At 38.8% G+C, this 25742-nt stretch overlaps 14 protein-coding genes across 14 annotated transcripts; 7 read left to right on the top strand and 7 right to left on the bottom strand. All coding sequences in view use genetic code 12, as the record gives it.

Moving 5' to 3' along the window:
• Positions 1 to 65: 65 nt before the first annotated feature.
• On the top strand, positions 66 to 649 carry I9W82_002356 (uncharacterized protein; the record flags this gene model as incomplete). Its single annotated transcript, XM_067691202.1, has 2 exons — positions 66 to 87; positions 171 to 649. The coding sequence occupies 2 exons, from the start codon at positions 66 to 68 to the stop codon at positions 647 to 649; spliced, it is 501 nt and encodes a 166-aa protein (XP_067549591.1).
• A 193-nt stretch (positions 650 to 842) lies between these two features.
• RNR3 (Rnr3p) lies at positions 843 to 3302 on the top strand (the record flags this gene model as incomplete). The annotated part of the gene is made up of 1 exon (XM_067691201.1): positions 843 to 3302. One exon carries the CDS (start codon positions 843 to 845, stop codon positions 3300 to 3302), a length of 2460 nt encoding a protein of 819 aa, XP_067549590.1.
• A 55-nt stretch (positions 3303 to 3357) lies between these two features.
• Positions 3358 to 4860, bottom strand: I9W82_002354 (TFIIH/NER complex subunit; the record flags this gene model as incomplete). The annotated part of the gene is made up of 1 exon (XM_067691200.1): positions 3358 to 4860. One exon carries the CDS (start codon positions 4858 to 4860, stop codon positions 3358 to 3360), a length of 1503 nt encoding a protein of 500 aa, XP_067549589.1.
• Positions 4861 to 4984: 124 nt separating this feature from the next.
• Positions 4985 to 8434, top strand: I9W82_002353 (DNA-directed RNA polymerase III core subunit; the record flags this gene model as incomplete). Its single annotated transcript, XM_067691199.1, has 1 exon — positions 4985 to 8434. The coding sequence occupies one exon, from the start codon at positions 4985 to 4987 to the stop codon at positions 8432 to 8434; it is 3450 nt and encodes a 1149-aa protein (XP_067549588.1).
• Positions 8435 to 8911: 477 nt separating this feature from the next.
• On the top strand, positions 8912 to 10111 carry I9W82_002352 (uncharacterized protein; the record flags this gene model as incomplete). The annotated part of the gene is made up of 1 exon (XM_067691198.1): positions 8912 to 10111. One exon carries the CDS (start codon positions 8912 to 8914, stop codon positions 10109 to 10111), a length of 1200 nt encoding a protein of 399 aa, XP_067549587.1.
• A 243-nt stretch (positions 10112 to 10354) lies between these two features.
• Positions 10355 to 11746, top strand: CWT1 (Cwt1p; the record flags this gene model as incomplete). The annotated part of the gene is made up of 1 exon (XM_067691197.1): positions 10355 to 11746. One exon carries the CDS (start codon positions 10355 to 10357, stop codon positions 11744 to 11746), a length of 1392 nt encoding a protein of 463 aa, XP_067549586.1.
• A 54-nt stretch (positions 11747 to 11800) lies between these two features.
• On the bottom strand, positions 11801 to 13909 carry NOC2 (mRNA-binding ribosome synthesis protein; the record flags this gene model as incomplete). Its single annotated transcript, XM_067691196.1, has 1 exon — positions 11801 to 13909. One exon carries the CDS (start codon positions 13907 to 13909, stop codon positions 11801 to 11803), a length of 2109 nt encoding a protein of 702 aa, XP_067549585.1.
• A 1647-nt stretch (positions 13910 to 15556) lies between these two features.
• On the top strand, positions 15557 to 16330 carry SDH2 (succinate dehydrogenase iron-sulfur protein subunit; the record flags this gene model as incomplete). The annotated part of the gene is made up of 1 exon (XM_067691194.1): positions 15557 to 16330. The coding sequence occupies one exon, from the start codon at positions 15557 to 15559 to the stop codon at positions 16328 to 16330; it is 774 nt and encodes a 257-aa protein (XP_067549584.1).
• A 132-nt stretch (positions 16331 to 16462) lies between these two features.
• Positions 16463 to 18844, top strand: MED5 (Med5p; the record flags this gene model as incomplete). The annotated part of the gene is made up of 1 exon (XM_067691193.1): positions 16463 to 18844. The coding sequence occupies one exon, from the start codon at positions 16463 to 16465 to the stop codon at positions 18842 to 18844; it is 2382 nt and encodes a 793-aa protein (XP_067549583.1).
• A 17-nt stretch (positions 18845 to 18861) lies between these two features.
• Positions 18862 to 20502, bottom strand: I9W82_002347 (uncharacterized protein; the record flags this gene model as incomplete). Its single annotated transcript, XM_067691192.1, has 1 exon — positions 18862 to 20502. The coding sequence occupies one exon, from the start codon at positions 20500 to 20502 to the stop codon at positions 18862 to 18864; it is 1641 nt and encodes a 546-aa protein (XP_067549582.1).
• A 72-nt stretch (positions 20503 to 20574) lies between these two features.
• Positions 20575 to 21399, bottom strand: I9W82_002346 (uncharacterized protein; the record flags this gene model as incomplete). The annotated part of the gene is made up of 1 exon (XM_067691191.1): positions 20575 to 21399. The coding sequence occupies one exon, from the start codon at positions 21397 to 21399 to the stop codon at positions 20575 to 20577; it is 825 nt and encodes a 274-aa protein (XP_067549581.1).
• Positions 21400 to 21836: 437 nt separating this feature from the next.
• I9W82_002345 (class I SAM-dependent methyltransferase) lies at positions 21837 to 22664 on the bottom strand (the record flags this gene model as incomplete). Its single annotated transcript, XM_067691190.1, has 1 exon — positions 21837 to 22664. The coding sequence occupies one exon, from the start codon at positions 22662 to 22664 to the stop codon at positions 21837 to 21839; it is 828 nt and encodes a 275-aa protein (XP_067549580.1).
• Positions 22665 to 23048: 384 nt separating this feature from the next.
• On the bottom strand, positions 23049 to 23876 carry I9W82_002344 (uncharacterized protein; the record flags this gene model as incomplete). Its single annotated transcript, XM_067691189.1, has 1 exon — positions 23049 to 23876. The coding sequence occupies one exon, from the start codon at positions 23874 to 23876 to the stop codon at positions 23049 to 23051; it is 828 nt and encodes a 275-aa protein (XP_067549579.1).
• Positions 23877 to 24044: 168 nt separating this feature from the next.
• On the bottom strand, positions 24045 to 24578 carry GST3 (Gst3p; the record flags this gene model as incomplete). The annotated part of the gene is made up of 1 exon (XM_067691188.1): positions 24045 to 24578. The coding sequence occupies one exon, from the start codon at positions 24576 to 24578 to the stop codon at positions 24045 to 24047; it is 534 nt and encodes a 177-aa protein (XP_067549578.1).
• Positions 24579 to 25742: the final 1164 nt, after the last annotated feature.

Genomic DNA, 25742 nt, shown 5'->3' with positions numbered 1-25742 from the left:
GCAGATTCTACTTTTAATGAATGTCTCTCCCACCCTTTTTTTTTCTGTTCTTTTTTTGCAACACAATGCACACCAAACGATTGACACGTATGTTTTGAGGAACTGACTTGGTATTGAATATATACTTACCAGAGTAGAAGAAAAGAAGTCTTACATGAACCCTATTCAAGCTTATGAAGCAGGGTTGGACAAACAATTGAGAGTTTACAAGTTCAAAAAGGATACCTTAATAAAAGCTGGCATGTACGTGAAAGACGATGCCAAGATTCAGAACTTGATAGATTACTGGCGTACCGTGGCTCAAATGGCTTCCAACTATGTATTCAATGAGCAGTCGGTAGTAATCAATAAGGTGGGTGGATTTCAAGAATGGCAAAGACGTCAATGGGAAAGGAAAAAGGACAAGGAAAGGGACGAAAGAGATGTTCTTTGGGAATCCATCTCAGAGGAGTTGCAAGCAACCTCAGATGAAAACAAATCAGCTATGATTGACCAACTTGCAGAGCTTGGGTTTGTTGTATCCAATGATGGTGAGCTTTTGCACGATTTAAACAACGAAATGGAAGAAACTCCCACCTTTTCCTCTGACTTCACAATGAGAGATCTATATGACATCTTAAACCTAGATTATGATTTAGTGTATGAATAGGGTGTGTAACCTTTGATTACTCAATTGGGTATTGTAATGAAACTCGTTTGTGTTACGCGAACAATTTCTTTTTCTGGTCTCAGATTTTGTAACTTTTTGGTCTCTTCTTTTGCTTCTTTCCCTTAGACGAAGTTTGCTTTAGAACAACCTACTATACAGAATAGTAATCATTCAAGTCCCATAGTTAAGACATATGACAGTGGATCCAGGAACCATCCTTGCTGATATAGATGAGGGGTACCTCAAGGATTTAATTTCTCGATTTTGCCACGGCCTTGATACTGATCACGTAATACTTGATGAGATTGTTACTTCAGTACTTGCTGGCCTACCAGAGCAAATCACGTTGCATGAGTTGTACGATTTTGCTTCCGAGGTGATAGCAAGCAGAATTACGCACCATCCGGACTACGCCATATTTGCAGGAAGAGTGGTTGCTCATCTTTTGCAGTTGCAAATACCCTATACATTCAGTGAAAACATGAAACGGCTCAAGCAAACTAGAAATGCACATGGGAAGTCGTATTCTCAAATGTCAGATAAGTTTTATGAAGTTGTTATGAGGCATAACCAAGAATTTGATAGAATAGTGGAAAAAACGGAGAGAATAGAACTCACTTACTTTGGTATAAAAACGTTGGAAAGCTCGTATCTTTGGAAGATTGATGATAAGGTGGTGGAAACTCCAGAGTATATGTTTCTCCGAGTTGCCATTGAAATCCATCAAAATGATTTAGAAGCAGTAGAAGAGACGTATCAACTCATGTCGAGAAAATACTTTATACATGCACTGCCAACGTTGTACAATGCTGGATGCAAGTTCAATTACCTTTCCTCCTGTTTTTTGCTAGCAATGAAAGACGACTCTATTGATGGGGTTTATCAAACACTCCACGAAGCTGCTTTAATTTCCAAAGCTTCTGGTGGCATCGGCATTCACATTCATAATATCAGAGCTCAAGGATCCTGCATTGCTAGCACTAATGGAAGAGCTGGTGGAGTGGTGCCTATGTTGCGTGTTTTTAACAACACGGCGAGATATGTTGATCAAGGTGGAGGTAAACGACCAGGAGCATTCGCGGTGTATATGGAACCATGGCATGCAGACATCTTTGACGTTTTAAGCATGAGAAAAAACCATGGAAATGAGGAGTTTAGAACAAGGGACTTGTTTTATGGATTATGGATCCCAGATTTGTTTATGCAAAGGGTGAAATCTGGAGGTGATTGGTCGTTATTTTCTCCTGATGTAGCACCTGGGTTAAGTGATGTTTATGGAGATGAATTTGTTGATTTGTATCAGAAATATGAAGCTCAAGGGTTGGCTTCTTCTACTATAAAAGCTCAAAAGCTTTGGTTAGCGATTTTGGAGTCTCAAACTGAAACTGGTGGTCCTTATATGTTGTACAAAGATGCGTGCAATAAGAAAACCAACCAGTCTAATCTTGGGACTATCAAATCCTCAAACTTGTGTTGTGAAATTATTGAGTATTCTTCTCCGAGTGAAACTGCTGTGTGTAATCTAGCATCATTAGGTCTTCCGTCGTTTCTTCGCTCAACTGATGAAAGTATTGAGTTTGATTTCGACAAATTGCATTCAGTAACAAAGGTTGTCACACGAAACTTGAACAAAGTCATTGACGTTACTGCATACCCGGTGAAAACTGCAGAAATGTCAAATAAAAGGAATAGGCCAATAGCTATTGGAGTACAAGGTTTAGCTGACTTGTTTCTCGAATTGAGATTGCCATTCGATTCCCCAAAGGCAAAGAAGCTCAACTCGCAAATCTTTGAAACCATATACCATGCTGCTGTAGAAGCATCTGTTGAATTGGCTGACCTTGAGAGACCTTATTCCACATTTGCGGGATCACCTGCCTCCAAGGGGGTTTTGCAGTTTGATATGTGGGACCATAAGCCACAGTTCTATGATGATTGGGACCAATTGAAAGGAAATGTACAGAAATATGGCTTGAGAAACTCCCTTTTGATAGCACCCATGCCAACGGCATCAACATCACAAATCTTGGGATTCAATGAATGTTTTGAGCCGTATACGTCCAACTTGTATACACGTCGAGTTATATCAGGTGAGTTTCAAGTGGTAAACAAATACCTTATCAAAGACCTAGCGGATTTGGGTATATGGAACTCGGCAATAAGAAGCAAAATTGTACAGGATGGAGGTTCCATCCAAAATATATCAATAATCCCTGACGACATCAAAAAATTATATAGAACTGTTTGGGAATTAAAGCAAAAAGATATCATAGATATGGCTGCAGATAGAGGCAAATTTATAGATCAGCTGCAAAGCATGAACATCTATATGCAGAATCCAACAATAGGCAAACTAACCAGCTGTCACTTTTATGCTTGGGAAAAGGGGTTGAAAACTGGAATGTATTACTTGCGAACACAAGCAGCTGCAAGAGCAATACAATTTACGGTCGACAAGGACCAAGTTGCGCTTGCTGAAAAACAAGAGATTCACAAGAGTTTAAAGAGAAAGAAGTATGTGGAAGTGTCTTCAAAGAGACGGCGGATGTCGGTGTATGCAACACCTGATTCTGAAGTATATGATATTCACGATACTACCCCTGTGGCTTGTGATATACGAGATGCTGATAATTGCGAATCTTGCTCGGGCTAGTGTGCTTTATTTAATTGTAAATAGCTGTATATATATATATATAACAAGATACACATTACCCTCTTAGTTTTCGATTGGCAAAGTCAGCAACCTGTGCCATACCATCTTTCGTGACAAAAAATTTCCTTTTAACTTTATCTCCCCACACCAATACACCCAATTCCGTAGCGTAAGTCGACAACATGTCATATTCTCGTTGATTGGCAAAATCCTTAAACAAGTATCCCTCGACCGTTTGAATTCTATCAAGTTCCAATTGCCAAAGTTTGATCTGATCCACAACGTTTGGTGGAATCACTTCCAACCGGTGCTGTGATACTGCACCATCCGTTTTACTCTGAGGTGCACCACCAGCCGTATTGATGTTGTGACTTGCGTCAAATTCCACCTTTTTATCCAACTTCTCCTTTGCTAACGCTCGCATTTGAGGATGTGCATGTGTTTCCAAAAATTTTATAATTTGATCTGATGTAATTCCATTGTAAAGCGCATTCCTAATTGATTCTCGTGTGATTTGGCCACAGATTAAATTTGAAAACCTCGTCTTCATTTGGACAAATAAATTGAGAATTGCAATTTCTAATGGTGAGTTGGTGTATGCATATATCTTAAAATTGGTTTCAATAATAATAGACTCCCTGCTTGTTGATGCCATCATGTGGCCCTCGTTTTCCTCTAAAGCTTGATCAACTGCCATAGATGGTGTCTTCAAAGCTGAAGAGTCCGATGTTAGCGTTGTTGCTAATCTTGTTGGATAAAATCTGTTTGATGTGTCTGATTTTTGATATACAAGTCCAAGGTCTTTCAAATCTGCAAGCATACTCATCTGTGTCTCACTCAAGTTTGAAACTGAATAGCTTTTGCCAAGTTCCAGACATCCTAGAATAAAAATAAAGTTTAAAACATCAACAGGGTTCATATTCAATTCGGACGTGAGATTCAAGTACTGTAGAAGCAAAGTCCAGATTTGAGCATTCTCGTCTTGTAAGAGGAACTGAAATCCCGTATTTGTAATATTCAACGTTGTTTCTCCCTCCATTAAACCACCCAACTTCAATAAGCTCAAGACTGAATTCGACGGAGTTGGAGTACCTTCTGTACCAACCATAAAATGCAAAATAGTCTCCCACTCATGTGCCGAAAACTTGTCTAAGAACGATACCTCGACTTTTTCCGTATCATCATCGGCACTCATACTTCCAAAAGCATTTGGATTTTGGGAACCTGTAAGGCAATCTCGAAAGTTTGATCTAAAGATGGAATTTAGACGAACGTGACTTCTTTTATTATCATACTCAATCAAGTGCAACAGTTCCAAACGCTTCAATGCTTCGAATTCCATCTTCTTTGCCAGTGGTTTGCACCATTTAGTCAAGTCCCTCATGGCGATAGATTTGTCGGTGAATATCATGGACATGATGTAAAACTTGGCCATGGGAGATAAAAGTCGATATATGGATAAACATGTTGCTGGCGCCTCGTACAACTTCAGCTGTACAGGCTTTGGAAGGTCCTCTAGATACTCATTGACTGTGCTTTTGAACAAGTTGGACGACATTAATTGATGTAAAGGGAGTTTTAAAAATTTGGGTCGATGAGTGGTAGCGAGAATATTTTTGTATTTATAAATTTTAGGATGAGATCAAAAATTTCCATCTCATTACACACACACACTAATAGTAATGGCAAGGAAGTCAAAGAGCGTCGCAGATGATGCGTTTAATGAACTTTTCAAACCGGAGTATAAAGGAAAGCGACTAACTGACGAAATAAACACTGCGGAAGATAAGTGGAATTTACTACCAGCATTTTTGAAAATTAAAGGTTTAGTCAAACAACATTTGGACTCTTTTAATTACTTTGTTGATGTCGACTTGAAAAAGATATTAAATGCAAACTCGCTTGTGTTGTCTGATGTTGATCCTGATTTTTACGTCAAGTACATAGACATTAGGGTTGGTCATAAATCTACATCTCCACCAGGAACCAAAGAAGTGATTCTACCACCTCATGAATGTCGGTTAAGGGACTTGACCTATAGTGCTCCTATATACGTCGACGTGGAGTATACTAGAGGCCGGAAAATTATAAGACACTATGATTTGGAAATTGGAAGAATGCCAATCATGTTGAGATCCAATAAGTGTATGTTGGATGGAATGGATGACAAAGCAATGGCCGAAGTCGATGAATGTCCCTTGGATCCAGGGGGATATTTTATCGTCAATGGTACTGAAAAGGTCATTTTGGTGCAAGAGCAGTTGTCTAAAAACAGAATTATTGTTGAAGCAGATGAGAAAAAGGGAATAGTTCAAGCTTCCGTCACGTCCTCGACTCATGAACGTAAATCGAAAACATACGTGATTACAAAAAATGACAAAATTTATCTCAAGCATAATTCTATAAGTGAGGATATTCCTATTGTTATTGTATTAAAAGCTGCTGGTGTTACTTCGGATTTGGAAATCTTGCAGCTCGTGTGTGGCTCTGACCCTAATTATCAAGATTTATTTGTAGTCAATTTCGAGGAGGCTGCTAAGTTAGAAGTGTTTACGCAACAACAAGCATTGCTTTACTTGGGTAAGAGGGTCAAGACAATCAGAAGAGCAGGTGCACCCAAATTATCTCAACTACAAGAAGGTATTGAGGCTATTGCAACCACTATAATTGCACATTTGACAGTGTCTGACTTGCAGTTTCGTGAAAAGGCCTTGTATATGGCAGTGATGGCAAGGCGTGTCGTTATGGCCATGCATAATCCGAAAATGGTTGATGACCGTGATTATGTTGGTAATAAAAGGTTGGAACTTGCCGGTCAGCTTATGTCCTTACTTTTTGAAGATTTATTTAAAAAGTTCAACTCTGATTTCAAAGCAAATATTGACAAGATTTTGAAAAAACCAAGCCGTACTTCTGAGTTTGATGCGCTATTGTCAATCAACATTCACTCCAATAATATTACTATGGGCCTAAATAGAGCAATCTCCACCGGTAATTGGTCCTTGAAACGTTTCAAGATGGAAAGAGCTGGTGTCACTCACGTTTTATCAAGATTATCATATATTTCTGCATTGGGTATGATGACTCGTATCTCATCGCAATTTGAAAAGTCGAGAAAAGTGTCAGGTCCGCGTGCTTTGCAGCCCTCTCAATTTGGAATGCTTTGTACAGCAGATACTCCTGAAGGTGAGGCTTGTGGTTTGGTCAAGAATCTAGCTTTGATGACGCATATTACAACTGATGATGAAGAAGGACCTATCAAAAAGTTGTGTACCGCGCTCGGTTGTGAATCAATTTTTGGATTGGACTCAGCAACTTTACACGTCGACGGGAATTTTGGTATTTACCTCAATGGTACCTTGCTAGGTACTACTCGATTCCCAGTAAAGTTTGTAACTGATTTTCGTCGGTTAAGAAGAGCAGGTAAGGTTTCTGCATTTGTTAGTATCTACACCAACACGCATCAACAAGCTGTACATATTGCCACTGATGGTGGAAGAATATGTCGTCCTTTAATTATTGTGGAGAACAACAAATCCAAAGTAAAAGCAAAGCATTTGGCAAAATTGTTGAACGGCGAATGGGAGTTTGACGACTTTTTGAAGGAAGGGTTGGTTGAATATCTCGATGTGAATGAGGAAAACGATTCATTGATTGCTTTGTACGAAAAAGATATCGGTGACAATCCTAATGCTACGGTGACTCATTTAGAAATAGAACCATTTACTGTATTAGGAGCTGTTGCAGGTTTAATTCCGTACCCTCATCATAATCAATCACCTAGAAACACATATCAATGTGCGATGGGTAAGCAAGCTATAGGTGCTATTGCCTATAATCAATTTAGAAGAATTGATACTTTGCTTTACTTTATGGTGTACCCACAACAACCAATGGTGAAAACAAAGACTATAGAACTTATTAATTATGATAAACTACCAGCTGGTCAGAACGCTACTGTTGCCGTAATGTCCTACTCAGGTTACGATATTGAAGATGCTTTGGTACTTAACAAATCATCCTTAGATAGAGGTTTTGGAAGATGTCAAGTTGTCCGGAAAAACACCGTGCAATTGAAAAAGTATCCAAATCACAGTAAGGATATTTTGTCAGGTATGAGAGTTGATGAAAATGATGAGCCTATCTTCCCACACCAAGCTTTGGGTCCTGATGGGTTGGGTGAAGTTGGCAGTAGAATTGAAAATGGGCAAGTTTATGCCAACAAATGCGTTCCAACCAACTCTGGTGACTCGAGTTTGGGACAACCTCAGCAGGTGGAAAATCACAGAGAGGCTCCGTTATTTTACAAAGGGCCAGAGCCTTCTTATGTTGATCAGGTGATGATGTCTGTTAGTGACAATGACCAAGCTTTGATTAAGGTATTGCTTCGACAGACTAGGAGACCAGAGTTGGGAGACAAGTTCTCTTCAAGACATGGACAGAAGGGTGTGTGTGGTATCATTGTTCAGCAAGAGGATCTACCTTTTAACGATGATGGTATATCTCCCGATATTATTATGAATCCACACGGTTTCCCATCACGTATGACGGTTGGTAAAATGATTGAGTTGATATCAGGAAAAGCTGGTGTTTTAAATGGGTCATTAGAATATGGAACTTGTTTTGGTGGTTCAAAATTGGAGGACATGTCAAAGATTCTTGTTGAGAAAGGTTTCTCCTACTCAGGTAAGGATATGTTGTACTCGGGTATCACAGGAGAGTGTTTGCAAGCTTATATTTTCTTTGGTCCAATTTACTATCAAAAGTTGAAACATATGGTGTTGGATAAAATGCATGCTAGAGCAAGAGGTCCAAGGGCTGTTTTGACTAGACAACCAACCGAAGGTAGATCTAGAGATGGTGGTTTGAGACTAGGTGAAATGGAAAGAGATTGTGTTATTGCTTACGGTGCTTCGCAGTTACTTTTGGAAAGGTTAATGATATCTTCAGATGCTTTTGAAGTGGATGTTTGTAACAAATGTGGGTTGATGGGATATAACTCCTGGTGTACTACATGCAAAAGTGCTGAAAACATTATAAAGATGACGATTCCATATGCTGCAAAATTGTTGTTCCAAGAGTTACTTTCTATGAACATAGCACCGAGATTAAGGTTAGGTGATGTGTTTTGAGGATTGTGTAATAATAAATGAAACGAGAATGTATAATGTGTCTGTATGATGGATAGACATCTAAGAAGAAAGCCTAGTGTTTGCGCGTTGCCTCTACCTGTTACTCTACTATCTTTTGTAGAGCTGTTATTTTGAGTATTTGTCGGGATATACTAATTATAACTCGCATACGTAAAAATGTCAGATAACACAGGTCACAAAATCAAAGAGATAAAATAACAAAAAACAATTAACCACATGTGGGTACTGTCTACTATTAATCACCCTCGAATCAACCACTAAATCAACTACTTGCTTTTCGTACGCATGGTACTGGCTTATTTTCAGCCACGCACTGTGGCTATATGTTTGGTTTTGCTCCTATATGTGGCGTTCATTGACTATAAAACCGTGGGGCAATTCAATTTCCACTCGGGTATCTTTTCCCCAAAGAAGTCCATAAGCGAAGTCAAAGAAATACTAGACTTCAAGTCCTCTATGGCTTCAGTTGTGGACTCTTTGCCATATGAAGGTGATCCTGAGTACCCTTTCAATAATGTGCTCAACTCCTTGTTTCCAATTGATGCTATGTTTGAATTTAACACGACATATGAGGGAAACATCACCACTCACAAATTCCTTGGTAGATATGCATCTTTTAGTAGAGTCTTGAGTGATAAAGTCATTGGTCGGTATAAGATTCTATCAGAAAATGCGTGCACTAAAATATCAATCAACAAGGAGGATCAAAATAAGATTCTTCTTGTCTCCAGGGGTGATTGCAACTTTGTTACAAAAGTCTTGAACATCATTGAGTCCAATGCAAAACCAAAAGCTATCATCATTGCAAATAATGAACCGTATAGGGGCTTGGTCACAATGTACTCAAACACATTTAATCAAGACGGTGCTTTGAGCACGCCAATCGTGTTTATTACTTACGAAGATGGTAAGTTACTCCAATCAGTAGAGAACATTGACATTCTTTTGCAAATTAGTACAGCTTCAATTGGTAACTGGTTAAGCATAGTGATATCTATTGTTTTGTCGCCTCCATTGTTAATCATCCTCGTTTACTGTTTAATTTTATGTGGGCAAAGAGTAAGAAGAAGGCAAATTAGCAAACGTAATACAGAATTGGTGAATAACTTGCCGGTTTACGTATACAACGATGATCAATTAATAATGGAGTCTGATTTTGAGAAGAATATTGGACTGATAGAGCCAGGGGTAACAGATCCTTCTTTGTTTGCCAAGACTGCTTCAAAGAGATTACGAATCTTGACTTCCCCTAATGATTACTTTAGAGCATTCAAATGCTCTATATGCTTGGAGAAGTATGAGCCATTGCATTCTAGAGTTATGGTATTGGAGTGCAAACACATGTACCATCAAAAATGTTTATCCAGGTGGTTGATTAATTTTAGAAGAAGTTGCCCCTTGTGTAATAGCACAATTTTCAAAGACAACCTTCTCACTGGACATGAGGTAACTTATGGTAGTGTGGATATGGAAGCAGGAGTTACTGAGGGTAGTAGCAGAGAAGCAGAAGTACAACGGCCCTTCAATTACAGAAGCATGAGCAGCCAAGGACTGTTTCAGAGACCGCTTTTGATATCAAGACCGCTGGCGATCTTGAACTGCTATCATAATGACTGTGAAGGACCACAGTTGAGTACCAGTATCGATTCAGTATAATTAAGTATATGTAAAATGTTATGATCAAAGTAAAACAACGACGTGGTTGCCGGGGAGGTGGGCATGGAGTTTCTAGTGCTAGCACTCATGCGCATTAAGCACTCTCTCTTTTGTCGACTGGTTCTACCCAGTTGATCTTTGATAATAGCCAAGACTAAATAAAAATTTTATGACTCCATTTTTCCACTCACGAATTTTATTTTCTTTTTTCTTTTCTCTGGGACCCCATAGACATCATCCACCATGGAACTTAAAAACGATAATATAGAAGTCAAGACAGAGCCGGAAAAGCAAGAGCGAAGGAAAAGGAAGAAGAAGTTGGAAATAGCGTGTGTGTATTGTCGGCGTTCGCATATGATTTGTGATGAATCAAGACCCTGTCAACGATGTATCAAGAGAGGTATTGGTCACTTGTGCTATGACGAGCCTTCTAATTCCAGGCAGCGTAAGAAAGCCGCTGCATTGAGAAAAACAGAAACACCACCAACGGAGCAATCACCGGCTCCAACAACTCAGGAGCCTACTCCATTACCTCCTCCTATACAAGCAAACCCTGGACAGCAAAAAACATTAAAGAATTCAGTTTTATCGCAAACTTTAGCCTACAATCAAGAGCCACTTTTCTACTCAGAACATGCTGGTAGTGAGTTTAGCTCGTTGAATGATTTTCTTTCCATTATCGATGACCCAGAGTTGGTCAATGGTGCACTTAATGATGACCCTAATCATGCATTTTGGGGTAATACAATGGCTTTTTCTCCAAATAATTTATTCAACCAAGCATTTCCTGAAGAAATCGTGCAACAGCCGCCACCGGAGGAGAATGCCTCGGGATCCTCTCGGGATCCTCAGCAACAATTGCAGCAACATCAACAGCAACAGCAAATCAGCCAGCAACACCAGCAACATCAGCAGCATCAGCAGCATCAGCAGCAGCAACTGGATGCCCAACCACGTGAGGCTCAACCAATGATATCAGATTCTGCTAGGGATAAATTTTTCCTTACAGCAGCCGATCCTACAACGGAAATCTCTCCCGAAGAAAGGTTGAAACAGGTTATCAAAGCAAAGTTGGAAGCTGGTCTATTGCAACCGTATAATTATGCTAAAGGGTATGCACGGTTGCAGCGGTATATGGATAATTACATGAACATCTCAAGTCGTCAGCGGATTCTCAAACCATTGTCGATTTTCCGACCGGCATTTCGTGCTATTGCAAGAACATTAAAGGACGTTGACTTGGTCTTAGTTGAAGAAAGTTTCGAAAGAATGTTGTTGGATTACGATCGTGTGTTTACTTCCATGGCGATACCTGCTTGTTTATGGAGAAGAACTGGAGAGATTTATCGGGGTAACAAAGAATTCGCTTCGTTGGTGGGTGTCACTACCGATGATTTGAAAGATGGGAAATTGGCAATATACGAGTTAATGAGTGAGGAAAGTGCCGTTAATTTTTGGGAAAAATATGGTGCTATTGCATTCGATAAAGGACAAAAGGCAGTTTTGACCAGCTGTAATTTGAGAACTAAGGATGGTATCAAGAGAAAAAGTTGTTGTTTCAGTTTTACTATAAGGAGAGATAGATATAATATCCCAAGTTGTATTGTGGGAAACTTCATTCCTATAGACCCATAGTCGGTATATGTTTTTATTATGTAACTATATTACGATTGTATCAACGTAGGGAATTTAGTCCAGCATATCCACATCCTCTAAGGCCTCCTCTTCATCATCTTCCAAATCCTCAACTCCATCTTCTTCTTCCTCTTCTTCTGCTTCCTCCTCCTTTTTCTTTTGTTCCTTTGCTCTTTCTTCTTCCTCTTGAGCTTCCTTGAATAGCCTGAGTCTCTCCTCCTTTTGTTGTCTTTGAACAACAATGTATTGTCCAAGAGGAGTCTTTTCCCAGTTTAATGTGTTGAGGAACTCCTTTACTTCTCGTTTATCACTAGGACCGAAATCAACATTGGATCTTTTACTGGAAATTAATTGAGCATTAGCATTGAGCTTCTCAATTAATTGATTCAATTGTTTATTGAATTTAACGTTTTTAGATTTTTTGGTAAATCTCTTCAATCCAAGAACCGCTGGAGTTATCAACTCGGGGAATGCAATGCTTTTAGCGTACAAACCGAAAAATTCTGACGTCAATTCGATAAACTGCTCGCACAAACCATCTTGGAAGACTTTTGTTCCCAAATATGCTTGATTGACTTTAATGTTGTGTTCAAAATCAACTATTTGCAAGGTGGAGGGCTTTGGTGACTTTGAAAAGGCGGTTGAGGATAAAATCTCGTATAACAATGGAAACAACGGTATGTACACACCAGTCTTTGATAATCTCAAAAGTGACCTTATCAAGTAAAAACGCAAGGGGAAAAATTGCGCAGTTGGGTTTAATCTGATTGCTCCTAAGGAGACTTGCACCAATGGGTAGATCAATTGTCTCAAGGAAGATTCCTCTTTGCAAAGGGTCAAAATCCTTGACCAAAAATCAAGGGAGTGGCAGTATTGCCAATTGTAGATTGTCACAAATCCTCCCTTTCCATTTACACTATTTCTCAAATGTATGGCAAGTTGTCTAACGTACTCAAAACCAATTTGGTAACCAATCTTTTCATCAACACTAAACAATTCAGCTAATGAGTTTTTGCAAAAATTGATTCTTGAGATGGTATGAGCATTGGTCTTTCTACAATGCTGTAAGAAAGATGAATAGGAAACTTTAAGAACAGTTTCCAAAATTGATTTTGGATATTCTCTAACCACGTTGTTCATAAAGGCAAAGCAAGCAATTTGTGTGTCAGTTTCATTGGAACTAGCCCAAACATTGGCCACAGCTGTGATTATTTGCTTCAACAAACGACGATGTGACAAGTAGTAAGGAAATACTTCATAAAGTGAAGCCAAAATTATAGCTGCTGTTTCCGTATTGGTAATATCCTTGAGCAAAGTGATGTATGAGCTTGCGTGAGTTTTTAAGATTGAGCCAATTTGACTGGCTTGGGCATTTTGAGGAATTGTCCTCACGTCTTGCTTCACTTTGTATTTAACAATACTCTGCACGGCCATTGGTACCTTTTTCAAAACCATTAACATCAACTCAGTAAAAGCCTTTGGGTCAACAACGGAGTATTTATAATCCTCGCCACTGTTGATATTAACAGCTGCTTTAAATGCAATGATGATGTTTTTGATAACTTTTGGAGTTGGCTTTTCCAATTGCTTGCTCCATTTATCAACTAGCTGAGTAGTGATCTCCACTTTATTTGTCAGCTTGTTTGTTGAGGGTTGAGCTACATCTCCTTTATCTGCGACCTCCTCTTCTTCCTCTTCTTCTTCTTCTTCTTCTTCCTCGTCATCCTCACTCATTGCCTCCAATGGATTGACACCTTCAAAATCCAATAACTGGTTATCATTCTCTTTCAAGTACTTGTAAAATTCGGGATCCTGTTTTTCCAAGTTTTCAAGATTCTTTTTCATATCCTCCTCATCCTCAGAAGATTCATCTGACAGTGACGCATCATCATCTGAATCCTCCAACTTCTTCTTGCTCTTTTCCATCCCCTTTGGCAATTCAAATCCACCAGCAAAGAAATCATCAACTGACATATCTTGGAAACTCGATTCATCTTTAGTGGCCAGTTCCTTTGGTTCAGCTGCTGCTGCTGCTCCTCCTCCTCCACTTTTCTTTCTCATGGCTGCTTTCTTCTTGAAATCCTGAGCCTTCTTACGATGCTCTATTGTATGTTTCAAGTGCTTATTTTGAAACTTCTTAGTCTGCTTGGATGTCTTCCCCATGGTGGCAGGATGTGTTGGTATCGGTAAAGATGATAGTTTTCCAATTTTTTTTTTGGAAAAATTATTAGGCGAGATGAGATGATGAGGAGCGCGCTACCGATAATTTTTCAAAAGAGAACCGATCAAGATTGATACCACGACACATCCTGTGAATACTTGGAGAATAGCAGAATTCTTCTATGTTTTGCTCAAGGATGTAGACTTACCTAATTGTTGGTCCATTCAAGAAAAAATGAATGACTGAGTAGAAAAAAAAAAGAAAGTTCCTACCCGGATTCGAACCAGGGACAAACAGATTTGCAATCTGGCATTCTAAACCACTGAATTATAGGAACTGCAACTGAGCTATTAACTCAAGTTGTTGCAAAATTTGACTCAAGTAGCTTTAAGTAACACAATTTTCACGTGGTTTACACGTGGGATACGAATGACTTGCCACTAATATATCTCTTAGATTGTGGAGTTAACATCCAAGTAAACAACTTTACAGAAGCCAGTTTGTGATCTCATGGGATTTGCTTTGTTGATAGACCTTCTGGAGCTATTCAAGACTCATAATCAGTGAACATCTACGAAGTTTACATATTGAATTTTATGCACACATTTCATGCAAAAATAATATCCATGAAAAATCCATATGTATACTAAGCTGGAACTAAGATGAACTTTATAAATTACTCGAGCGGCCGAGCTATATCACGTAAGTCCTATTCTACGTTAGCTTGCTTCGTAGCTATCCAATTTTTTTTCCAATGAAATAATTTTGAATTGGTTGCAAAAAGCTGAAAATTAGGAACCACTGTAGCTTATAAAAGCAATCCAGGTACAGGAAAGGTATAAGTGCATTGGCGGGACTACTAAGAAAGTGGAGCTTACTCGACCTACTAAATTGAAGACATATAAAGGGCTTGTACTATTTCCATAGTAGGAATTACATCTGCACGGCTGAATTGTAACAGCTTACGGTATCTCAAGGTACAAAAAAAAAGCAGCCACTTACCCCTACTGAATCTGTAAACTCCAAGGTAGCAGTTTTTCAAGTGGAGCAATTGCAGCCAATACGCTTCTTTTTATGTAAAAGTCGTCGTAGTATAAATGCGTAGACCAGAAGCAAAGTAACCATTTCACCAGGAAGAGAATCTATTTATGGTATAGCTGGAGTTACTCTTACAAGCTGTTCTCAGCTCAAAAAAGTACTGCTTTGCTTGTGCTCTTCAATTTTTAGGAGGTAAAGCACTATACCCCAGATTTTGCCACTTTATTTTGTGGGGCTTAAGCGAAAACAAACAAAGAACAGTCTAACCTTAGAGTAAGCAGCAAAGTCGTCAATGCAAACAGCACACAGTCTCTTATCCACAAGCAACCACTTTTGCAAGAAACCGTTGTCTTCAAAGCATATCATATTCCCACTGTTTTCTTTCATATGCGCGTGAAATCCATCAGCCAATAGAAAAACTGTAATTTGTAACACTCGCACTAAATTTGGTCTTTTCTTTTTTTTTATTTTCCATTAAGTATGACCCGGAACTTTACGCACTAAACGGTAATTTTAGAAGAGGAAAAAAAAAGCGAACTATTTTCATTACTCCAGAGTCCACCAGTTCAACCCGTTTCTTTCTAAAACCATATTTATTCATTCATAAAGTCATGTTCAGATCGTGTCTCCGTAGATCAATCAGAGGTTTGGCCACTGTCGCCGAAGAAAAAACCCCAAGACTCAAGAAGTTTCAAATTTACAGATGGAACCCAGATACTCCAGACGTACAACCTAAAATGAAGGAATACGAAGTCGACTTGAACAAGTGTGGTCCCATGGTTTTGGATGCTCTTTTGAAAATCAAGAACGAGGAGGATGCCACTCTTACTTTCAGAAGATCCTGTCGTGAAGGTATCTGTGGATCATGTGCTATGAACATTGGTGGTAGAAATACTTTGGCTTGCTTATGCCGTATAGATACTGATACCTCAAAAGATACCAAGATCTATCCTTTGCCACATATGTTTGTTGTTAGAGACTTGGTGCCAGATTTAACCCACTTCTACAAGCAATACAAGTCTATTGAACCATATTTGCAAAGAGAAGACCAGCCAGCTGATGGAAGGGAAAATTTACAAAGTATTGCCGACAGAGCCAAGTTGGATGGTTTGTATGAATGTATCTTGTGTGCTTGTTGTTCAACTTCTTGTCCTTCATACTGGTGGAACCAACAACAATACCTCGGTCCAGCAGTTTTGATGCAAGCCTACAGATGGTTGATTGATTCTAGAGATCAAGCTAGTGCCAAGAGAAAAGCCATGTTGCAAAACTCCATGTCCTTGTATAGATGTCACACCATTATGAACTGTGCCAAAACTTGTCCTAAAGGGTTGAACCCAGGTAGGGCAATTGCTGAGATCAAGAAGTCAATGGCATTTGATTAAATAGCATCATTTTTAATATATTATTATTAGGTTTGTTCCTCTTTTGGTATCAAATTCGGTAGCGAGTCTCGCATATTTCACGTTTTTTCTCTGAAGCAATTTGGCAAGTGGTACGTTCAACACTCCATCTCAATGTACAAACTCCTTGAATTACTTAAAGAGGCACCAGAGAAAAAGCTACCACATAAGTCATTTATTCTCTTGCTGGCTTTATGCACGCCTATTACTGATGATGAGATTCTACGAATATTTCAATCGCCACTCAATGATGAGCAAATTCGCCTTTTCGTAGATTGGGCAACAAGTTCAACAACCAATTGCCATCAGTTCTGGTCTAATTTGGGTAAAGTTTCAGATGGAACCCAAGTGAGGTATTTACAAGAGGTGAGAAGAGAGTACAATTGTCAGGATTTCGTTTACCTAGAGTTTATAAGATATGCATCTGGTTATTTACACAGTAGCACACCCGCATCTGACGTTGTCAATGAGTTGGTACATTTATTAGGTATTATGAAAAGCAGCTTTTCCGGTGAGATTATTGAATTGTTCAAATTGATAAAGCAAACTGGATACGACTTACAGCAGACCACTAGAGGTGTATTATCAACAGATCAATTGAATCATTTGGCTGACTTGAAGTTGATAGACTCTGAGCGTATGGAAGATACACCAGAAGCTGGAGTCTCACTTGATGTGACGAATAAGCTTGATACATATCTTGAAGTGAAGAGAAGTTTTTGGATCTATCAAATAACACAAGACTTTAGCAAGTTACAACTCTATGCAGATTGCCACACATTTTTACGTCACTTCAAAACTTGTATCATGAACCAAGAAAATGAGAAAGTAGCACAGGTGTTGTTGCTGCTGTTTCCTTTAAATGTGAAAGGGTTTCATTTGTTTAATGTCGGAAACTTCATACTGACGAGAGTGCCACCAATTTTGCAGGAGCTAGGCGTGGATGTTGAGCAGTTGGTTATTACAAATGATATTAGGCAGTTGTTGGCACCTAAAGAAGAACCCGATACGAAAAAGCTACAAGCTTTACTCAATTCTGATCCAGAGTTTAGTTCGTTTGAAGAAAGTGGATTGGTAAGTTTCATATCCGAATTGCCTAAAAAGGGGTCTCAAAAAGTTGTAAGTGAAATAATATTGGACAGCATGAGAGAGTTTGTACGCACAAAGCAATTGGAGAAGTTGAATCGGTTATTGCTCGCTCTCATGAACAATGTTGAAATGGTGAACGTCATTCTATTCCATACCAACATGTCATTGTTGCATATATTGATAGATTATGTTGACTTTGAAACATTTTCTATTGGACAAGATGACGAATTTCAAGACGCTTATTCGTATTGTGGAGTTGCTGTTCTCAGTATCTTATTGATTGTTGAAGTTTTCCACATTGACTTGTCAAAAATCGATCTCAATTCATATGCCATTGGATTCTTAAACAACTTTTACTACCGATTAGGCGATAATCTTACAAACAACACTCCATTGGAAAAAGATGAAGACGATTTAATAATCATTGGAAATTACAATAATTTGGTGACGGAATGGATCAATGCACTTTTCGACGATTCAAATGATGGGCTTTCAGATGAGTTGATGAAGAGCTTAAGCATTAAGCAGATTTATAAGTTGATGGCCATTGTATATAAACAAGCAATAATGGCAACAAAGTTGGGTAAAATCACTATGAAGGTACTTTGTAACGGGTTAGATTACTTATCTCAACCATTTCTTTTCCCAGTTACTGCTTGTCTTTTAAAATGGATGGTTAGAGATAACAAAAACTCGACATTATATAAGCAGGTGATTTCAGAGTTGATCAAACCAAACGTTGATCCTGATACAAATCCAATGTCAAGACTTATTATGAATATATGTGGAAATGATATCCTCAAAGTTATTGATGATGATAGAGTAACGCAACTCATCCATTACAAGGATGAAAGAAAGACAATTGAAAACGTTTGGGAAAAAGTCAAGTATAGTTCAAAATTTTCTCACTATGATCTTCTTTTGAAAAACAAGCAAGAGACAGTAATTTACATGATTCAAGAGCTGTACACTTTTCAAGAAACAAAGGATGAAAATAGCAAACTTTTTATCAACTTGTTGATATCGATGCTGATTTTAGATTCGATTGAAAGTGGAGATGATGCAGAGTACTGGAAGCAAGAATTGAACAAGACATCAGATACGAACACTGGGGATAAGGATGGCGACAACTCCTTTGCATGCACATTGGAATACCATTACTCCTCAATTTTCAATGATGACGCTGATAGAAGTATTGACGATGGAAACTCGAATGAAGGTGACGTTGATATGAAGGTACCCACCAGTGAAGAATTAACAACAGCACAGCGCCAATTGGTTCTACAAGATAGTTTACTTGCGCATTTCAAAGCAATAAAGGACAAGACAAACCACAAAAACTTGTTTTACAACACAGTGAGAGTGCTAACTGATAAAATATTAGAAGAATTGGACACCTGGTGCTGATCGTACATAACTTTCTATTAAATAAACAATTCTCCACTAATTACTCTCGGCTTGACTTTGATATCCTTTGGCTTTTGTTTGATAGGAGGTGGTTTCTTTACAATTGGTGCGTCATCTTCAAGCGGCCTCGGCTCGGTCTCGTTGTCAACTGTAGAGTCCTTAGAGGGCTTTGAATCAGGCACATTCTTACTCTTTGAAACACTTTGCATACTTTTAGGCAACTTCCGTTTTGGCCCTTTAGCTCTACTCTTTGTAGAGTGAGTTAAAGTTTTGACATCCTGCAGACTGCTTTTTTTACTAACCGCTTTAGTTTGAGGAAATGTCAGAGCTTTGGCCAACGGAGGTCCTCGTGATAAAAGTGCCCCAAGTTTGTTTTCAAAGGTTAAATCTTCGGGAGCTTGGTCAGGAGTTGATTCCTTGTGCAGTAAGTTAATTGTTTCTGTGGCTGCCTTTTTTAGAGGCTTTTTTGGTGGCTTTTTATGAGCCATTTTGCTCAACTGTGCTCGCAACTCTTCACTATCCTTTTGCTCATAAGTTGACCTATCGTATTTGGGTTTCTCTGGTTTACTAGGCGACATTTTCTGCAACTTTGACCTAAGCTCAAAAGAATCTTTTTCCTCGTAATTGATTGTCTTTTCTCTTGGATTTATTGGGGTTGATCTAGCAATTGAGTTGAACTTTGCTTGAAATTCAGCTGGGGGATCGTCATTTGCCGATTTGATCTTAGGTTTGGGTTTCACCACAGGTGGGACTTTCTTTTCTTCAGATGGCTTCTTCAATTGCAGAAACTTTGCCATAAATTCAGGTTCCGGTGCGTTTGCATGATGCAATTCCAAATGCTTAGGCTTGCTTGGCTTAATAAGAGGCACCTTCGTCTTGGGTTTTGATTCTGGTGATTTGCTTACAGCGCTATCTATCCAACTGGTTGGCTTTGACTTGTTAGGAGTTATTGCTGATGGTGGTGATGAAGGTGACTGTTTCGTATATACAGTTGACTTTGATGATGATAGTGAAGAGAGCCAGTCAGGTTTGGCGGGCTTTGGTTTCGGTTTGGGAGTTGGTAATTCAGCTGATGCACTTTCAAGAGTCTTTGTGCTTGCTTTTCCAGACTTGATCATGTCCTCTATGTCCCGAAAGGATCTATGTTCAACAGGTCCAGTGTCTCTAGAGTGCAGGATCACCTCCGTTTTATGCACAATCGGCATTGACTTTTCTGGTTTTATTGGTTTTGCTGGCGGCTCCTTTCTAGCTACCGGATGTAATAGCCCGATAGAATCCTGATACTTTCGCTCCGGTAACGTTGGTGGAGTCTCCTCATCAATTCTGGACCTACGAGGTAAAGCAGGAGGTTCATCTTCTTCATCCTCGTCTCGCCTTCTTGGCAATGGAGGGGCAACATCATCCTCTTTCACGGATTTTGATCTATTAAACCTAAGATCCGGAGCTGATATCTGGTACAGCGATCTCAGACTAGACGATCGATAATTGCTCTCACTCTTGACTGGTGAAGTGCTATTCAGTCTCGACGCCAATTCATCAATATTACGCTGCAACTTTCTTTGTCTTTGACGATCCTCTCTGAGTCTTTCTTGAGACAACTCTGAAAGGCTGGATAGAAACTCATCCACTTTTTTTGATGATGGTGATACTTCAGTCATGGGTGAGGTAAAGAGTGAATCGAGAATCGAAAAAGTTTCGTGCGCGGCTTTTTTAAACGAAGACAATTTTATTTACTTCTTATACACAATCTCAAAATGGGAAATATTGAATAAGGAAGCTTCATCTTTGACCCATTCTTCCCATTTGGAAATGACTTGCTTGCTAATTTCATCGTTTTTCTTTTCATCATTTGGATAAATGATCTCTCCTCCATTTTTGATTCTATTTACTGTCATTTCAACCCATTTTTTCTTAGCTTCAACATCATCAGCCAACAACCAGTACGATTTGGAAGTTGTGATATTATCAGACTTGTAGCCGGCCTTGATGGCTTTTTCGCGCAATGTTCTTCCTGCTTTTACATCAGTTGAGATTGCATTCTTGGCCTTAATAACGAAATAATCTCTAAGTAATTCATACTTTTCTGGCGAAGCAATAATTGAGTCCAAATCGGCATCTTTTACTGCAACATATCCACCTGGTTTCGTTACCCTTGCAAGTTCTTGTAACCCTTTGATTGGGTCTTGTAAATGAATAATTACTTGGTGCGCAAACACCAAGTCAAAGCTGTTGTCATCAAATGGCAATTCATAAATTGATCCCAATTGGAATTTCACATTGTTCAAAGGGGGAGTCACTGAAGCTTTCAACTCATTAGCAGCGTCAATCAATCCTTGAGTTGGTTCAACTCCAATTACTGATCCTTTCTCACTAAGATAATTTTGTGCTAAATCAACCGTAATCAGACCTGGACCACATCCAACATCCAAAACTTTGAAATCAGGCTTAAGAACCGAGGTGATGAATTTGGTTGAATTTTCAACAGTTCTCCAAGCATGGGTATCTGATACAGCTTTTTTAAATCCTTTGGCGTAATATACTTGATCGTTTGTCATTGTTTAGTGATAATTGTCAATGGTATTTGAATCAGAAGCGGACCGTCTAAGGTACATTGACGTCTATTTATATCGTGTTGTCGATTTTGATCTCGCGCGAAAGCTTTGTTCGGTGAGATTACCATTTTCAGGAAGCTACCGAGAAATTACCGTATTCAGCTAGCGAACCGAGCATTATTCTAACTCAAAGTTTTCACCTGATAATGCAGTTCCAGCTGCAGTATAAACACATGATCCTCCTATGTCACCAATAGTATACTATTTCTATATGTAGCTAAGTTTACATGGACTCTAATCAACCGTTCTAATCATACCGACTCTGTTCTCGGCTTGAAAATTAGTTCGGTGCAATTACCGTTTTAGAGAAGTTACCGAACATCTACGAAAATTTCTCATTTAACTGTAGAGAATGATTCAAGCCTATACAGTTTATTCCATCAAAGTTTCTTGTAAATTATCTCAAAATGGGAGATGTTGAATAGGGATGTTTCATCATCCACCCATTCATGCCATTTCGCAATTGCTTCATTACACATTTCCTCATTCTTTTTGGCATCTGTTGGAAACAAGATTTCTCCACCATTTTTAATTCTATTTATAGCTAGTTCTGCCCATTGTTTCTTACGAGCATGATCATCAGCTAGCAACCAGTACGATTGAGAAGTGGTTATATTCTCAGGTTGATATCCCGCTTTTATAGCTTTTTCTCTCAATCTTCGACCAGCTTTTCTATCAGTTGAAGTGGCATTCTTGGCTTTCTGTGCAGAATATTCCTTCAAGATGGTGTACTTTTCTGGAGAAATAATATTTGAGTCCAGATCGGCATCTTTAACGGCAACATATCCACCTGGCTTAGTCACTCTAGCAAGTTCCTGTAAACCTTTAACAGGGTCTTGTAAATGAATAATTACTTGGTGTGCAAACACCAAGTCAAAGCTGTTGTCATCAAATGGCAATTCATAAATTGAACCCAATTGGAATTTCACATTGTTCAAAGGAGGAGTCACTGAAGCTTTCAACTCATTAGCAGCGTCAATCAATTCTTGAGTTGGTTCAACTCCAATTACTGATCCTTTCTCACTAAGATAATTTTGTGCTAAATCAACCGTAATCAGACCTGGACCACATCCAACGTCCAAAACTTTGAAATCGGGCTTAAGAACCGAGGTGATGAATTTGGTTGAATTTTCAACAGTTCTCCAAGCATGGGTATCTGATACAGCTTTTTTAAATCCTTTGGCGTAATATGCTTGGTCGCTTGTCATTGTTTAGTGATAATTGTCAATGATATTTGAATCAGAAGCGGACTGTCTAAGGTACATTGACGTCCATTTATATCGTGTTGTCGATTTTGATCTCGCGCGAAAGCTTTGTTCGGTGAGATTACCATTTTCAGGAAGCTACCGAGAAATTACCGTATTCAGCTAGCGAACCGAGCATTATTCTAACTCAAAGTTTTCACCTGATAATACAGTTCCAGCTGCAGTATAAACACATGATCCTCCTATGTCACCAACATGTAGTTAATTTTACATGGACTCTAACCAACCGTTCTGATAATGCTGGCTCTGAAGCCACCGAACATCTACGAAAATTTCTCACCTAACTGTAGAGAATGGTACATTCAAGCCTATACAGTTTTAAGCCCATCAAAGTTTCTTGTAAATTATCTCAAAATGGGAGATGCTGAATAGAGATGCTTCATCATCCACCCATTCATGCCATTTCGCAATTGCTTCATTACACATTTCCTCATTCTTTTTGGCATCTGTTGGAAACAAGATTTCTCCACCATTTTTAATTCTATTTATAGCTAGTTCTGCCCATTGTTTCTTACGAGCATGATCATCAGCTAGCAACCAGTAGGATTGAGAAGTGGATATATTCTCAGGTTTATACCCTGCTTTTATAGCCTTTTCTCTCAATCTTCGACCAGCTTTTCTATCAGTTGAAGTGGCATTCTTGGCTTTTTGCACATAGTATTCCTTCAAGATGGTGTACTTTTCTGGGGATGTAATTATTGAATCTAAATCGGCATCTTTTACAGCAACGTAACCACCTGGTTTCGTTACCCTTGCAAGTTCTTGCAACCCTTTAATTGGGTCTTGCAAGTGAATAACAACTTGATGAGAATGCACCAAATCAAATGTATTATCTTCAAATGGTAACTCATAAATTGATCCTAATTGAAATTTGACATTGTCCAATTGAGGTTCAGTAGATTCCTTTAATTTATTTGCTGTGTCAATTAGTTCCTGCGTTGGTTCAACTCCAATAACCGATCCTCCCTTAGTGAGATAATTTTTTGCTAAATCAAGAGTAATAGATCCCGGACCACTACCTACATCCAAGACTTTAAAATTTGGTTGTAGTACCGACGTGATGAATTTAGATGAGTTATCAACAGTTCTCCATGAATGGGTATCTGAAATTGATTTCTTGAAGCCTCTCCCGTAGTATGCCTGGTCGGTGTTCATTGATGGATGTGGGAATTTTTATTTGTGGGAGATTTTTGAAAAATCGTTTGTCGATAAGTTTCGGCCGAAATACACAAAAGAGGGAGGATCTACAAATGACGTGATTTTAGCAAAAAGAGGAAACATGGCAGTACGCATTCAATTGGCTATATGCAACTACAGATCTACTCAATTAAGTACATCTTTAACCCCATCAACAGCCAATACGTTTTCATACCATTTCACAACTTTGGGATATTTCTCATCAAAATCCTCAATTTCATAATCAGTTCCAGCAAAGGCTTCAATACGTCTATGATTACCAGTGGCAAAGGCAATATCAACAATGGTGAATTTATCTCCAATTAACCAGCCAGTTCCATTTTCAGTCAATTGTCCTTCAATGACATCATACAACTTGGTGAAATTGTGCAAGACATGCTCCCTGGTGAACTCATCGTTGGGTTTCATTTGATTATAGTAAACTCCTCTAGATAAAGTATGGGATGCAAATTGAGTTGCTTGGAAGTATAACCATTCCTTTTGATGCCAATACAATTTGGGATCATCTTGTTCCTTGTAACTGAATTTACCTTCTTTATCATACTTGGATGCAATGTATTCTAATATGGCATTACTTTCGAAAACACTTCCCACTTCTTCGTCGACAAAGGTTGGGATTAACCCGTTGGGATTCAATTTCAAGTATTTCTCACTTTTCATCTCCTGTGATGGTCAATTGAAAAGATGTATTTTGACGGGCGCATTGAGTAATTTGACAAGAATCAATGGCTTTCTACCATTTCCTGTTTCTGCTGTGTATAATGTTGCCATTACGAGAGACTGTGATTGAGTGTAGAGCAATTTGTAGAAAGAGTTGCAGTTGAAGAAAGTTTGTCGAAACCTCAAGGAATTTGTTGAACAAAAACTGTGGAGATCGATTCACTTTTGTGTTCTTTTAAGTTATCAGATGCAAATTGATAAAACCATCTTTTGCCCCTGAGTAAAGGTGAACCTGAGTATCTGATCATATCTGTAGAGCGACGCGCAACGTAGGGGCACTGCCATTTTGATGTCGGAAAATCAATACATGATAACCCCTCTGATAAGCTGCACTTGGAGAGAAAACCTCTTCACCTCCTAATTGATACATCGTCGGTGAACAGATTCTCCAAGTATGGTTCCGCAAGTAGTAGACGATACTTCTCTACAATGTTTAGTAGGCGAGTGTAACCTTTGCGTAGAGAGCCAAAACCAATTTTATTATGTGCAGAGTGCATAATGCATCATCATAGGCACAGACGAATCTTTTTCGAATTCTTTATTGACACAGTCCAGAAGAATACTTCTGATACAAACAATTCTACTCTGGCTAATTATAGGAGAACTCAACTCCGAAACAAGGAAAGAGAGTACTTTGAATGAGTCGTTCGACTAGATCAGCTTGAGAATGTCATGCAAAACTAATGATCTCATCCATCTGTATAACAAATTTTTTTTCTTAAGGCGGGTCGGCCCCTTTTTTCGTCGCACAAAACACGAGGAAAACTCTTTTCGCCTTGTGTCTGTCGGCTCACATCGTCGCCCTGAAAATTTCGCCCAACAAAAACAATTAAAGACGACACAGAAAGCAACATTTTTCTTCGAATTACTCCAGGTTTCTCCAGTGGAAACAAATGACTTTCGAAAACGTTTTGGTCATCCCACGTGTGGATTCTTTGATCTTCTTTTAGTCTTTTAAAGTTCCTATTTCCTTGGCGATAGGCTCATTCATTTTTGGGTTTTACGCAAATAAATAAACACTAAAAATCGACAATCCCGCCTCGAAATAAGAAACATGTGAAATGAAAACATTGCACAAAGAGTGAAAAGAGCTTCCATGCAAAG

Source organism: Candida metapsilosis (genome assembly GCF_017655625.1).
Source record: "Candida metapsilosis strain BP57 chromosome Unknown scaffold2, whole genome shotgun sequence".
Taxonomy (NCBI): domain Eukaryota; kingdom Fungi; phylum Ascomycota; class Pichiomycetes; order Serinales; family Debaryomycetaceae; genus Lodderomyces; species Lodderomyces metapsilosis.
This window is presented reverse-complemented; position numbering and strand designations above follow the sequence as displayed.